Source organism: Carlito syrichta, unplaced genomic scaffold (assembly GCF_000164805.1).
Source record: "Carlito syrichta isolate Samal-C Ts95f unplaced genomic scaffold, Tarsius_syrichta-2.0.1 Scaffold312570, whole genome shotgun sequence".
NCBI classification, from domain to species: Eukaryota; Metazoa; Chordata; class Mammalia; order Primates; family Tarsiidae; genus Carlito; species Carlito syrichta.
Window position 1 is genome coordinate 49125 of NW_007256666.1, and position 15100 is coordinate 64224.

General features: G+C 42.6%; 1 protein-coding gene across 1 annotated transcript in view; it reads right to left on the minus strand.

Moving 5' to 3' along the window:
* Positions 1-2573: 2573 nt before the first annotated feature.
* The window catches only part of LOC103272461 (VPS10 domain-containing receptor SorCS1-like), a 97108-nt gene continuing 84581 nt past the window's right edge, over positions 2574-15100 (minus strand). The window contains exons 10-12 of the mRNA XM_021718516.1: positions 8027-8132; positions 7755-7915; positions 2574-5944 (exon numbers count right to left, since the gene is read on the minus strand). Of these exons, the coding sequence (XP_021574191.1) occupies positions 5880-5944; positions 7755-7915; positions 8027-8132 (332 nt within the window). The 3' untranslated portion in view covers positions 2574-5879. The remainder of the gene's footprint in view (positions 5945-7754; positions 7916-8026; positions 8133-15100) is intronic.

Sequence of the window (15100 nt, forward strand, 5' to 3'; positions counted from 1 at the left end):
ATAATAGTACAGCTGGCTGCATGTACAGTCTCTGGGGGAAACCTTGTGCATGTGCAATGCAAGAGCTATCTTCTTTTAATCTCAGAAACATTTCAAATTATTGTTTAGGTTCAAAATTGTTTTCTGGGAGAGGAATTTCTAATGTTGACTTTGTATACATTGGAACAATGTGTGTGTGTCTCTAAATAACTGGTTATTTTTCCAGCTTCAGATTCTAGAGAGGTTTTCCCTTTGCATCTAGATGTTTTTGTTTAAGAGGACTGAGTCCTTCCTTCTCTACCATCCACTCCTAGTCACTCTGATAACTCTGCCATCTATCATATTTTATTTTTACATTTCAGTATCTTGAAATTATCTAATACACATGAGAGCATTGTATATATTACATTATATTACTTGTTCATTGTTCCTATTAGAATATGTACTTTATGAAGTCAGACATTTTATGTCTTATTCACACTCATATTTTCTATTGCTTTAAGCAGTGTACACCACATAAAGATTAATAAGTATTCTGCAAACCATAAACCCCTTTTATGTGTTTAACATGAAAAATTTTTCAGACACTTCCTTGTATATGTCCATCTGAGATTATCTCAGAATTCCCCTACTAGGCAGGCATCAGTCTAGCATGCATTTTCAAAATACTATTAGTTTCTTGGGAAATAGGTAAACAAATTTATAATGATTCAGAGACCAAATTTCGAACTTTGCTTTTTATGCTAACTTCTAGTCAGTTTTTTGTTTCTTTTTTCTAAACTTCAATTATTTCATTTAAATGAATGTCTACGAATAGCTCCTGAAATACAGTAGCTTGAGTGGTAATAGAGAAGGGCAGGGATGTGTTGCTTCTTGACAAATACCAACTGAACATGTAATTAGAGGTGCTAGTTGGGTTAGGCGGGCCAGACCTGTGAAGTCACCTAAGAGATCCTTGCTAAATAAAATGGAGTTGCTCACAACATATGCTGAAAATCAAGGGTTGAGTTGTAGCAAACATTTATCTAGTGCCCCCTAATGGCAATGGCCAGTGCTAGCTGCTGAAGGAATAAAATGAAAAAATAAAAATCCTCACTTAAATGAGTGTCGAACTTGGTGAGAAAGGCATAAAGTGTCACAAGTAAGCACAATGCCAAATTCTAATTATGTGTTGTTTAAAGGGGTGACAAAGGGTCATCAAGGAAAAGAGTGCCTACTATTGAATAAGTGCCTTTGGGTTGAGGAAAGTAAGGTAGATTTGACGTGGACTGACCGTGGAAGGGGTGCTGTGCCTGTCAAATGCCTGCGTTCTCCCAAATCCATCTCCCACCCCTCCTCAGCTCCGCTTTGTATTTCCGTAAACAACTTTCCCCAGACCCCACTGCCCACTGACTTGTGGCTGGGTTTAGGCAGTGGGAAGCATAGACAGCAGCTGAGAGGACCAGAACTAGGGAAGAGGCAAGCTACTTCTCCTCTGCTTAGGCGGCATTGCGGTCAGAAGTCATGTCTCCTCGATGGCTCCAACTCCTGCCAGACACGTCTTTCATGACTTCATCTTCAACCTGGTGGACCAGGATCCACAGCTCTGGAAATACCTGTGTCCCTCCAGCCCGGGGAAGTCAGAGGCCTCCAGTTTCAGCACTTCATGACTCATGTAACAAATTTCCGGTACGAACTCCCATCTGTTTGAAATGCCCAGGGAAGCTTTCTGTTTGCCTGACTGAAGCCTGTCTGACACAGGCAATATAATGTTCCTGATGGGGAGGAGCTGCATGTACCCTGGAAATGAGTGAAGGTTGGAAGGATTTAACCTGTGAGAAAGGAAAAGTTAAAGGCAACCTAAAACAATGGGAAGCTTCATGCATGCTGAGACTGTGCTAATGAGGCAACATCATTCTGAGTCTGGCACCTCTTCTGAAATGCTAAGGGGAAGTTTGTGCCTGCACAAATGTGTCAACCAAATATCAGCACCAAATGATGACCAGAGAGAGATGGCACTTATGTAGGCAAGCCATGGGCTGAAAAGATTTGGACTTAGTCTATCTCTTTACTTTCTGCTAATCAAATATTTGAGACTCTGAGGAATGAATTCATCCACTCAAACTACCAGAGCTGGATGAGGACTTCTTCCTCCAAATTATATGCATGAGGACACTAAAGCTTTTGTATTTTGAAGTGATTTTTCTTCAAGGTTACACAGCTGTCACAGCCAGAGGAGAACTCCCCTCTCAGGATTCCAGGTTCACAGCTGTTTTTACTCTATCATCTGAGCCTTTACCACTTTCCAAGTTTGGAGTGATATTTAACCAGTTTGGACTAATTTTTAAGTAGCATAAAGTAATTTAATAAAATAACAGATGTTGTATAGTTAATTGAAATGCAGGTAGAATTCAGGCAGTAGAATACTAAGACTCTACTATATCAGTAAAGAAAAACAAACAAACAAAACAACAAACCTGAGCCTGTGGTGTTTGTTATATTCTCATGCAAGTAGCCTTTACAAAATCCTGTAGATATATCACTTCTTTATCTAGACTGAACACTAAGGGTTTGGAATAACAATAATTAAAAAAAAAAAACATCTTGAGGCAGACTTTAGAGACATTATCTGTTTAATAAATATGATTGCAAAAGCAATAAACAGGAGCAATTATACATTACACTACATAGTATTTAACAAAAAATACATAAAAAAGTCATTTTAAAATTAGAACTAGTTCCAATACTATAAGAAAACTTTCATTTTTTTAAATGGGCTTCCTATAAAAATAAGTTGGCAAATGAGGGATTTCAATGCTCAGTTGGAATCCTGGAAAACACAGAACAGCTGCCAAGCACCCCATTGCTCTCAAAGTTGCTGTTTGGAACTTCTGAAAAAAAGCAAAGTAAACCTCTGCATTTTGGACAGTGAACCCAATTAAAAATAAGGCAAGGGAGATAATGTTGGTTGGGTAGTTCAGGGTAAAGCATGCACAGTTTGCCTTCTGAGATTTTGGAACACATTGCGGTATCAGATTTTTAGCTTGCCCTGAATCTTACCTTCCACATACATTCCTCCCCACATACTCCTCTGACCTTAAGCCCACCAAACTCCTCACTGTGTTTGCACCTGCTATTAGCGAGTAGGTAGGCACTTGGGACCCTCCCATTTGTAGACTTTCATCACTACTTTCTCTTTGAGATTCAGCTGGAACGGTCTAGTACAGTGGTTCCCAAACTTTAGTGTGCATCACAATCATGTGGGAAGCTTGTTAAAACAGATTGCTGGGCTAATAATCACTTAACAATGGAGAATACCACGATTCATACCCTAGAGTTTCTAATGTTGTAGGTACAGAGCATGGCTCCAAAATGTACATTTCTAACAAGCCCAAGGTGATGCTGATATTGGTGTACTGAGGACCACACTTAGAGAACCACCAGCCAAGTTCCTAAGAACAATGAGATCCCCTCTAGCAGTACCTTGTCTCACTAATCTCCAGCACATGGGAGGAGGCTTTGAGGAGAGGCACATGAGGACACCGGAGATGCTGAATCTATATCTGGCTATCATTGGTCACTTTTCAAAATGCCAGGCATCTCATGTCCACCTCTATTTTTAATTAGAATTTACAACCCATTCATCTCTATGTCTTTTCATTTATTTCGTCAAACAAATAATTTTCAGAACACTACTCTAGGCAAGGCACTGTGCTAGATTAAGAATGCTAATTCTTTTTTCTTTCTTTCTTTCTTTCTTTTTTTTTTTTTACAATTTTCTAATTAAAATGAATTGAACTGCAACTCTGAGGAATCCCTGTGCTGATTTGGCTGAGTCTCTCTTGGTGTTCAAACACTTTGTCTTCCAGATTAAAACTGGGAGGCTCCAACTGAAGAAGATCAATGAGGATGTTTCCTATGAGATAGGAAGCCTGGCAGGTTGGGGATTGAGTTCTACAAATAGGTGGCTGCCTCAGGCATAATCTATTTCCCAGATTCATGTGGGGCACCCTCAACCGTACAAATTTCTGCTTGATTAACTTCTGACAGCAGCTTTGTTACTCTTTCCCTGCCTGAGCTACACAAGGGCAAAGTTATTAGGACTTCAGAGCATCCCCATTATCACCAGAACCTCTCTCATGCCCTGTTGTTGGCTTGGGGACATAGCAAAAAAAGGAGGCTGGACTCTCTAAGTGGTTTATCAGAACTGCTTTCTCCTATAATTTAGAGTGGGCTTTGCCCAATAATGGTGAAGGGGTTTCTGCTGAACAGGTTTTTGTGTCTTCTTTCTCTGGGCCTTCCTTCATGATAGACCTGGGAAAACTGGAATTTCTTCATGCTTTGAGACAATCTGCTTTGAAACAATCCGGTTTGCTAATCGCTAACTTTCCCATTTATACTGTCTTATTCTTCCTTTAATGATACTATTATACTCAAAAATCGGAGAGCACACATGTAACATTACTGGGATCATCCTAAATAATCAAACTTTCATCCAAATGTAAGATGAGATCTCCATGTAGTCTCTGACTTCTTGACATTAGGTCCTTAACCTGCTTCTCCTGGTTAAAATCAGTTTTATTTCACAAATATTTCTATTCTACTGTGAGAGAGAAAATATTGGATAACAGTAACCATCACAGGAGGAAACTTCCCTGCAACATAGTCCCACATTCTCACAAGAATCTTCTGGAATCAGACTGCGTGAGATTTTTTGTTAAGATATAAGAACACCACTATTCATCTGTGAGTTTTCTTTTCCAAAGTACATGACTAGGTTTGAAACACTTTGCATATATCAACTCTTTCACATACATTATATGTTTCCAAGGGGGAAAAGGCAGAGATATTGGGAAAAGGCAGCTTCTAGAGGAAGAGACAAAGGATACATAAAACTGCACCCTGCTGTGTGGGATACAGCGAGGTCAGTGTGCACAGAAGCTGGCATGCTTGGTAATGTACAAAACTGACAAAGAGATCAGAAGCTTGCGAGTGGTAGGGGCAGGGTCAACAGAGGCTAAGCCAGTATTTAGGAAATGTCAGGGTTAATGTCCAGAATCTATTAACATGTTTGGGAAGAAAAAGTTGGAGTTGCTGAAGGATAACTTGGGGAGTAGAAGAAAGGGATTAAAAAATATCATCAGATTATGGCCACATATAGATGGCAAATAAATGGGAAGGTAAGACAATGGTCAACTAATGGGATTCCATTTTTCACATATGTTGAGGCAGGAATAGGGAAAGTTACAGGGGAAACCAGTGATGGTGGGAAGAGGTAAACAGGAAACAAAGGTTCATTTCTTACATGCTTTGCCTCCCTGCCTCCCTTCCTTCCCTATTTGACATGCATACATGGATCTTCAACTCACATCCTTGCCCCAGTGGCCACAGAGAATGGAGAAAGCAGTTCTGTGGCCACTTCTGACCAACACAGCTACCAAAATTAACTTATAAGGGAAAATGACAATAAGGAAAATGGAACAGAGAAACAGCTCAGGGTTTCAAACTCCTGTGCATGTCTTGGTGTCTTATGAAAGAAGCTGGAGTGGCTAATCCACCCATCAGCTTTTACTGCTAAAATAGTTGTTAAATCTAGAGCCAAGAATACTTCCAAAAATACATGCAGATTTTCTTGGCCTATATATGTTATGAATTTTCTACAAACACGACCGATCAGAAAAAGAGAGAGAAGAAAGAGGAAGGGGAGTGTTTTCCATTAAAATAGAGCACCTGTACACTGCCCCTCCAGACATGTTTTCAAAGTATTGTCCACATGCACAGGCTTAAAGCTAAAAACCCTTGTTGTCTGTGTCTGAAGAATTAAAAAGTTCCGATGCAGTGAGTGTTTGTTAGTTTGTTTGGATTTTGATTGTTTTTATTTTATTTTTTGTTTTGTTTTATTTTTTACTGTCGTCCTCCATTCAAACATTTACATAGGTAGGGATTTCTTTTGTGCTTTGATTCTCAGCAACTATGGAAATACTTCCTGGCAAAATAGGAAACAGAACAACAAAGGAAAGAAAAAAAAAGTTAGTGGTCATGAAAGATGATGCACTTGACAAGAGCGAAATTCTTTCCTGATCAGCAGGTCGCCTGTAGCCTTTGGGGGTTTTTCTTAAATTGCAAATTGTACCCCAGCAGATCCCCGCTTTGGCGTTGAAGGTGGAGTAGCTTGTCTTGCTCTTTGCAATCGGAGAGATGAGTCACCAGGTTGAGAAGAAGGGGAGGGAGGGGAGGGTAAAGCTACTCTCCTAAGAGAAAATGTGTAACACTTACTTATTTAATGACACTGGAAATGGAAAGGTGTCAGAGACTTTGCAATGTGCTGCATTATGTTCCTGGTGAAGGAGGAATTGCTACTTTAATAAAGCAAACAGAGAATGTGCTTCATACCCTGTGGAAATGGGACTGAACGCCAAATGACCCCTCCCCAACCCCCCCCAAAAATGTTCTTAGACACTTTAGAAGTGAATAGACAGGGAGAATGCTTCTCTGGACTTGAAGACAGAAAAGACTTTTTTTCTTTGTAACCCAAAGCAATTATGCATTTATCACCCTGTCTCCAAATAAAAGAAAGTGCACTGTGAAAATTGGACACCAGATGTGTTTGCAGTTGTTATCATTATCTACGTTTTGAGCCCATTATTAGCATTTAGATTTCCCATAATACAGTCACAGACTTTTCCCATATCCATTTAAAGGGGGTGAGGGGTTATATTTCCATTTACATACTCATTTTTTCCCAAGCAATACCAAACATTTTATGTAAAGGCCTTCTAGGTGGTTTGGCATTATTACATTAGAGTGAAGCATGAATCATTATATAGTAATTTAATCCATCATAGCAATGTAGGATCTAGCACATTTACAACTTCAACTTCTAACGACAACAGACAGGAGGAACTAAGGAGAGAAATGAAACAGTACTGGTGGTCCTATGGATTTGTCTAACTTTCTGGAAAATTTCTTCTGTAATAAATAGCAGGACTTAGCGGGTGAACTTCAGCCACTCTATACCTAGCTGCTGTCGTCCCATGCTTACTTCACAGCCAGAGACAGCTCTGTTGAAATATGTTGAAGTTCGTGTTAAGATTTCTGGTAAAGGACAGTTAAAAAGAGGAAGAAATCTGCCAATTTGCTCTGTAATTGTCTATCTCTCCATGGTCTCCCTCAGAATGCTTCACTCCTGGTTGTTCTGCAAACTTTATGCCTCTTATCCTCAAGTTCTTTATAATTTTACAAGTTATCACACTCCATGTTTTCTGAGAGAAAGTTTGTAGACTACTGCTAGATATTAAAAAAAAAAATTTCCAGGTGATCAGGCTTGCCATTTGCACTATGTTACCCATTTACTAGCATTCTGGAGCAGTTTGTTCTCCTTAGAGCTACACCTAGCTGAGGCTGTCATATTTGCTTCTAGTCAATACATACCTGTCCCTCAAACCCTGCCCGGCTCTCCAATCCACCAGTCCCAGCCTCTGAGTCCTCTCCTTCTTATATATTGTTAGAGCTTTGCTCTTTGCCCATAAACATTTGAAGCCCAATATTTTAGAGAGGGTTTTTGCAAAAGAGGAATACACTAATGGGGGGGGGGGGGGGGGGGGGCGAGAAGCAAGAAGTTATTTTTTTTACCCTCATCCCAATGAAAGGAAGCAGGGAAAGAGGCATCTTAGCTGTTTCTCTCAAGGGTGTTAGAGCAGAAAAAAGTAGTTATGTTAAGCCAGAAAGGGGTTAGAGAGAAAATCAGCCATTGCCTACTCAGGCTGAATAGCTGATGGCTACTGGGAATCATTTACCTATGAGCTGAGACTCCACCTTCTCATCTATAAGCTGGCCAGGCCTCCTTAGTTCAGTCTGAGGGATATTGGGCCTGCTTTCAGAGTGACTGACTGGACTGATCATCTCTTGTTCTTTCTCATTCTGCATCTGGGCATAAACATTAATCCCCGGAATCTTCCTAAAACATTAACAGAAACCATCACTGCTATGCACATCACTATGATGAATGCTTCTGAACCTGTCAGGGAGAGGAAAGAGGTAGAGGGGACACAGGTGGAGGGACACGCACCTTTTAAACTTATAGATGACGAAGACTGCCAGCCCCACAAACACCACTGAGAGCAGCATCAGCATGGCAGATCCACTGTGGGTTGGAGTGAGATCCACCAAGGGAGCTGGGAAAGAAAATGAGGCAGGGTTATGGGCAAAGACCTGGTGAGACTTTGTGAGAGGCTCAGGTGGTTCACACACAGGTATGGGGGGCCTCAGAAAACCATATGGGGCATACATACAAGGTACATGTCACATGGCTAACATTGGATGCAGCTGAGCCTGTCCTACCTCCAGAAAGCTCCAGCTGACATGTTACAGCACCACAGTGGAACAATGAATAGCATAGATCCTGGGGCCAGACTGCTTGAATTCAAGCCCTGCCTTGTGGGCTGTGTGATCTTGGGCAGGTTACTTCACCTTAATGCACTTTATGTAGTAAGATAAAAATAACAGTACATACTCCATTGGGTTGTTATGAGTATTAAAGTATTATTAAGGTATGTAAATGTATTTAAAGTCTGAGAAAAGTACCAGATACATAGTAATGATTATACATACTATAATCATTAAGCTTTATTTCCACTGCTAATATTGTTAATCAATATTTATAGAAATATGATAATATTATTTTCTGTACTCCGAATGCAGGCTTTTCCCACTAAGCAGAACACGTTACCAATAAAACCTCCAACAGGAATATTTTTGTGAATTAGACAACCCCTCTCATCCATACTCCAGGTGTTGTTATGTGAGAGAAAGTAATGCAAAGTGTTGGGCATGCTTATATTTTTACACATAGGAAACTGATGGCTACATGAATATTTTACAAGGGCAGCCACTGTGATTCTAGGAAAGGCATGTGCAATCCAGTTGTCTCCACAACTTCCCAAAGCCCTGACAGACCATACCAAGAAGCTCCAGCCTCTCAAATGCAGTGAGTTCTCCTTTCAGACAAAACAGAAGCCTCTGCATCCATAAAAGAGTCTTCCCTTAAAATGCAGTCTAGAAAACATCTCTCTTCACCTCTAAACCCTCTTTTATCACATGGTCAAACCTGTTGTACTTTACAATTAATGTCTACTCTCTTAAAAACTGACATTTTGCAAATATAGCATACCTCAAGCATAAAAGACAAGCCATATGTATCCTGTGGAAACCTGGATGCTGACCTTTACCTTCCATCAATTTAAACAAGGCTTGATACCCAGGAATGGAGGTGACCTTTAAGTACAATTTTTTGTGACTTTTTTCTATTGAGAGCTGAGAGGGCAATGTTCTCGTCACCTTGGTAAAAAGTTCAAGAGTAAGTGACTGTAACACTGATGGTCAAAGACAAGACTCTCGCTGCTTCTTCTCTGTCTGGTTTTTGCAGGATTATATCCCAGTCATGCAGTGACCATACTGGAAAGCATATTCCACATATTCACAGAATTTTGGTGAAAAATGAAAGTCAAACCTTCTTTCTCAGAAAATAGTCTGAGTCATTTTAGGTGAATTGACTTTTAGGTGGCACTGAATAAGAAACTCTCTGCTATCTTCTTCCCCCATGAGTCAAGTGTCACTTTACTTGTGAAGTGAGAGTGTGTGAGTCCGTGGGTGAGAAGATGGGTGTGGGGCCATGCAGTGGAACACCCAAGGCAAATTATGTTCAGTTCAAAATTTTAAAATAAAGTTCTCAGTGTCATCAGCAAAAAAGTCTAGAAATTCTTCAGAACTCCCCCTGCAATTGACAGGATGCGACCAGTGGGAGAAAATACACCTTCGATTTTTCATAGATCTTATCAAAATTAATTAACATAAATGGAAGGCAGGGACTATGATGCCATTCAACAGAAGAGAACAGTGAAGTTTTCATTGGTTAATGTCATTTTAAAGAACTCAGAACTAGTGAGTGGAAGAACAAAGACTTTAGCCATCACACACACACACACACACACACACACACACACACACACACATTTTTTATGTATACTCAACCTTGAGCTAAATTCAGTGGGAGAAATTATTTATTTATTTTTAAAAAGATGTGTGGTACAATTCAGGGTTAGGTATACAAATTGTGCAGGTGTGCCACCCCCTTCCCTGGCAGTTTCCCTCATCTGCCAATCCCACCCCACCTCCCTTGGAGGTTTCCCGTTACTGCCAATTTCTTTCTTATAGTATTATGATACTTGCTCAAGGTCTGCTTATGAGTGGAAACATATGGGACTCTGTTCTTTGTTTCTGTAATAGATCACTGAGTATAATAGACTCTAAATCCATCCAAGTTGCTACGAAGACAGTGGGAGAAATTTAAAAATATTTCGGAGGAAGTGGATTAGTGCTAAGCCTTTGTACAAGAATAAAATTAACAAATGGTGCAAGTTAAAATATTAAGCTCTAAAAGGAGCAGTTAGAATAATAAATCATACATTCTTTAACTTGGATGGAAGGTATGTATGTGATGTGTGTGTGTATATATATAGAGAGAGAGAGTCAGAGAGAGAAAGAGGAAGAGAGAGAATAGAGAATTGAAACCTCATGTATCTTCCATCCGGCTTCAACAACCAATCTTATTTTATCTTCACAGCCATCCATTTCCCACAGCCTCCAATCACTGGATTGTTTTGAAGCAAATCTCAGAAAACAATATTTCATCATCTGTAAATCTAAAAAAACCAAGATCTCTCTCTCTCATCACTGTGCAATACGATCATCACCTCAAAAAAATTATAATAGAAAGATATTTTAAAGGCAGTCTTCTAATGTAAACCCCTAATTTGACAGGGAACAAATGGAAATCAGGAGAAGAGCCATAGATGGTTAGTTTGGACAGAAGAAAACATAAAGTTAACTTTTCACTCCTAGTTAAACACTCTTTTAACATAACCAGAATACCAGTGTTGTTGTGTTAGTTACTAACACAATGGAGTTACTAAGAAGAATATTGGGTAAGATGGCGACGGCACAGGGGGGACTGTGAGATTCTCGGAAAGTGAGTTCCCATAACGACTCTTGCTTTCGTCTCCCCACCCCCCGCCCACTGCCAGCCACACCGGTCCCAGACCTGGAGACCCTAGGTCCCACGCACGGCTGGCTACCACAGCCCCTCTGCTGCTGCTGCTGCGCCCCAGGCAGGCCTGGCCCCAGCCGCGGGAGCTCCCAGCTCCCTCCCCGGCTGAATACGCTGATCCGCCTGGCACCCAGCAGCTGCCAGCTCCCTCCCTGGCTGGGCGCCCAGCCCAGTCTCAGGCTGTGGCAGCCTATGGAGGCCCTCCACACCTGCTCCTCGGAACTGCAGGCTCCATCCCTTCCTGGGGCGACCTGCTAGGCCCAAGGCCGCTGCTGGCCACACAGACCCACTGCGCCCGCGCCTCAGAACTCTGCACCGCCACCCCGGCTGAAGCGCCCAAAGCCGAGACCGGTGCTCGCCCCTCAGAGTTCTGGGTCCCCGCCCTGGGTTCCGGTCCCGCCCATCCCTATCTCAAGCCGCCACCACCCAGGGAGGCTCTAGGTGCCCGCCCTCAGAGACACCGGCGCCATTCCTGGCTAAAGTGCCCTGCGTGCGGCCCAAAGTCACTGCAGCTGCCTGCCGCCCACCCTTCAGAAATCTGGGTTCCCGCTCTGGCTGAGGCGCACAATCCCATCTCAAGCCCCCGTTGCCCAGGGTGGCCGTGGCACCCTCCCTTTGGGGCTGCGGGCTCCATCCCTTCCTGGGGCGCCCCACCAAGCCCAAAGCCCCCGCTGCCCACGCAGACCTCCAGCACCCGCGCCTCGGAACTCTGCGCCGCCACCCGGGCTGAAGTGCCCAAAGCCGCAGCCAGTGCTCGCCCCTCAGAGTTCTGGGTCCTCCCCTGGGTTATGGGTCCCTGCCCAGCCCCATCTCAAGCCGCCGCCGCCCAGGGAGGCTCTGGGCGCCCGCCCCGCAGAGACACCAGCTCCATTCCTGGTTGAAGTGCCCTGCGCGGGGTCCAAAGCCGCTGCCGCCACATGCCACCCACCCTTCAGAGCTCTGTGTCCTCAGTCTGGCTGAGACGCCCAACCCTATCTCAAGTCACCATTTCCCAGGGTGGTCATGACGCCCACCCCTCGGAGCTGCGGGCTACATCCCTTCCTGGGGGCCCCAATGGGTCCAAGGCCGCTGCTGTCCATGCAGGCCCCCAGCGTCCACACCTGGGAACTCTGCACCTGCGCCCTGCGCTGAATGAAGCGCCCGATCCCGCCTTGAGCCGCCACCGTGGAGGCCCAGGTGCCCGTGCCTCGGAGCTCTGGGCCCCCACCTGGACTGAAGTCCCCAACTCCACCTCGAGCTGCCACCCCCACGGAGGCCCCGGGTTTCCAAGCCCGGGTGCCTCGGAACTCCAGGCCCCTATCCAGGTGCTTCCCAGTTCCAGGTCCCTGCCCTGGCTGAAGCACCCAACCCGGCCTTGAGCTGCCGCTGTCTGCAGAGTCCCTACATGCCCGCCCCTCAGAGCCACGGACATTGCCCCTGACTAAAGTGCCCCACCTGGCCCCAAGCCTCCACACCCACAGAGGTCCAAGGCTCCTTCCCCGTGGGGCTCCCTTGGTGGCCACACCACCCCGCCCCCTAGCCACCTTGACCAATACACTGACCTGACCAGCAATGCCCAGCAGTCTTGCACTCCACTTCCCCCAACTGGTCCCTGACTACAACGGGACCAGAGAACAGCCAGAGCCCTGTGATCAGGCAGAGACTCGCAGTGACTCACCCACACGGCAAGAAAAAAAGGTTAGACTACCTGCCAGGGAATACCAAACAGAATAGGAGCAGATTTATCTACAGAAACCCTTTAGGCTAGGAGAGCTTGGAGTCCAATATTCAAAGTTCTCAAAGATAAACAATTTCAACCAAGAATAACCTACCCAACCAAGTTAAGCTTAATCAGTGAGGGAGAATTAAAATCTTTCTCAGACATCCAATCCCTAAGAACTTATGCTGCCTCCAGACTAACCCTACAAGAAACTATTAAACACAAGAAAGGGGAAAAAGAAAACAATATTCTTCACAAGAGAGCAGGAAAAAGATTGAAAACACACATGAACCAACCCCAAAAACCAAAAGAAAGACAACAAACTAACAAGTACAACAACAACTCTATAAGAACATCATGACAAAAATAAACCCTCAGATTTCAGTAAGTAGTCTGAATGTGAATGTATTAAATGCACCACTGAAAAGACACAAAATGGCAAAATGGATAAAATATCATGAGGCAACAATATACTGTCTCCAAGAGACTCATCTCACCAGACTCAAAGTAAGGTGAATGGAACACAAAAGAAAACTGGTGTTGGAATCTTAATCTCAGACAAAAACCCTTTAAGCTATCAAAAATTTTGAAAAAGATGAAGAAGGTCACTATATAATGATAAAAGATTCAATCCATCAACAAGAAATATCCATCCTAAACATATATGCACCTAATATAGGAGCACCAATGTTCGTAAAGCAGCTTCTAGACAAACTTTAAAAAGAGATTGACTCTAACACTATCAGCAGGGGACTATAATACCCTGCTCACAACCCTGGACAGATCATCAAGACAAAAAATCAGCAAGGACATCCAGAACCTCAATGAGTCTCTTGAACAAATAGACTTAATTGATACTTCAGAACACTCTACCCAAAGACCACAGAATATACATTCTACTCACCACCACATGGAACGTACTCCAAGATCGACCACATCATTGGCCATAAATCAAACATAAACAAATTTCATAAGATTGAAATCTTGCCATGCACCTTTTCAGACCACAGTGAAATAAAAATAAATATTAACACCAACAAAATTTCCCCAAAACCCACAAAGACATGGTCGCTAAACAGCATGATGCTGAACAATGACTAGGTCAACACTGAAATCAAAGAAGAAATTGAAAGATTACTGGAAACAAATGAAAATGAAGAAACATCTTACGAAAACCTCTGGGATGCCATGAAATCAGTTTTAAGAGGAGAATTTATATCTCTATGAGCATAAATCAAGAAAATGGAAAGGTCACAAGTGGAGAGCCTAACAAACCACCTAAGGGAGCTGGAAAGAGAAGACCATCGAAACCCCAACTTTAGCAGAAGAATTCAAATCACAAAAATAAGAGCACAAATACAGGACATAGAGGACAAAAATATCATAGAAAATATCAACAAAAGAAAAAGCTGGTTCTTTGAAAGAATTAACAAGATTGATGGGCCCCTAGCCAGAATGACCAAGAGAGAAAAAAACTCAAATAAACACAATCAGCAATACAAAAGATCAAATCACAACTGATCCCGAAAAAATACAAAAGATTATCAGAGATTACTATGTACACCTATATGGGAATAAACTTGATAACCTAGATGAAATGGAAGACTTTCTGACAACACACAACCTACGCAAGTTGAAACAAGAAGACATTGAGATACTGAATAGACCAATAACGACCCAGGAAATTGACTCTGTCATACGAAAAAGCCCTGGGCCAGGTGGATTTCCAGCAGAATTCTATAAAACATACAAGTAAGAACTGATACCAATCCTATTGAAAGTATTTCCAGGCAATTGAGAGAGATGGAATTCTCCCCAAATCATTTTATGAAGCTAACATTACACCGATACCCAAACCGGGTAAAGACGCAACAAAGAAAGAGAAGTACAGGCCAATATCCCTTATGAACATAGATGCAAAAATCTTCAACAAAATTCTAGCAAATCGGATCCAAAAGCACATCTTAAAAATCATCCACCATGACCAAGTAGGCTTCATCCCCAGGATGCAGAGCTGGCTCAACATTCACAAGACCATAAGTATAATTAAATACAGATGTAAAAACAAGACCACACGATTATCTCATTAGATGCAGAAAAAGCTTTTGATAAAATTCAGCATCCCTTCTCGATAAAAACCCTCAAACACCTAGGCATAGAAGGAACATACCTCAAAATAGTAAGTGCCATCTAGGACAAACCCACAGCTAACATATTGCTAAATGGACAGAAACTAGAATCATTTCCCCTGAAAACTGGAACAAGACAAGGCTGCCCACTCTCGCCCCTCTTGTTCAATATTGTGTTGGAAGTCCTAGCCCAGGCAATTAGACAAGAGA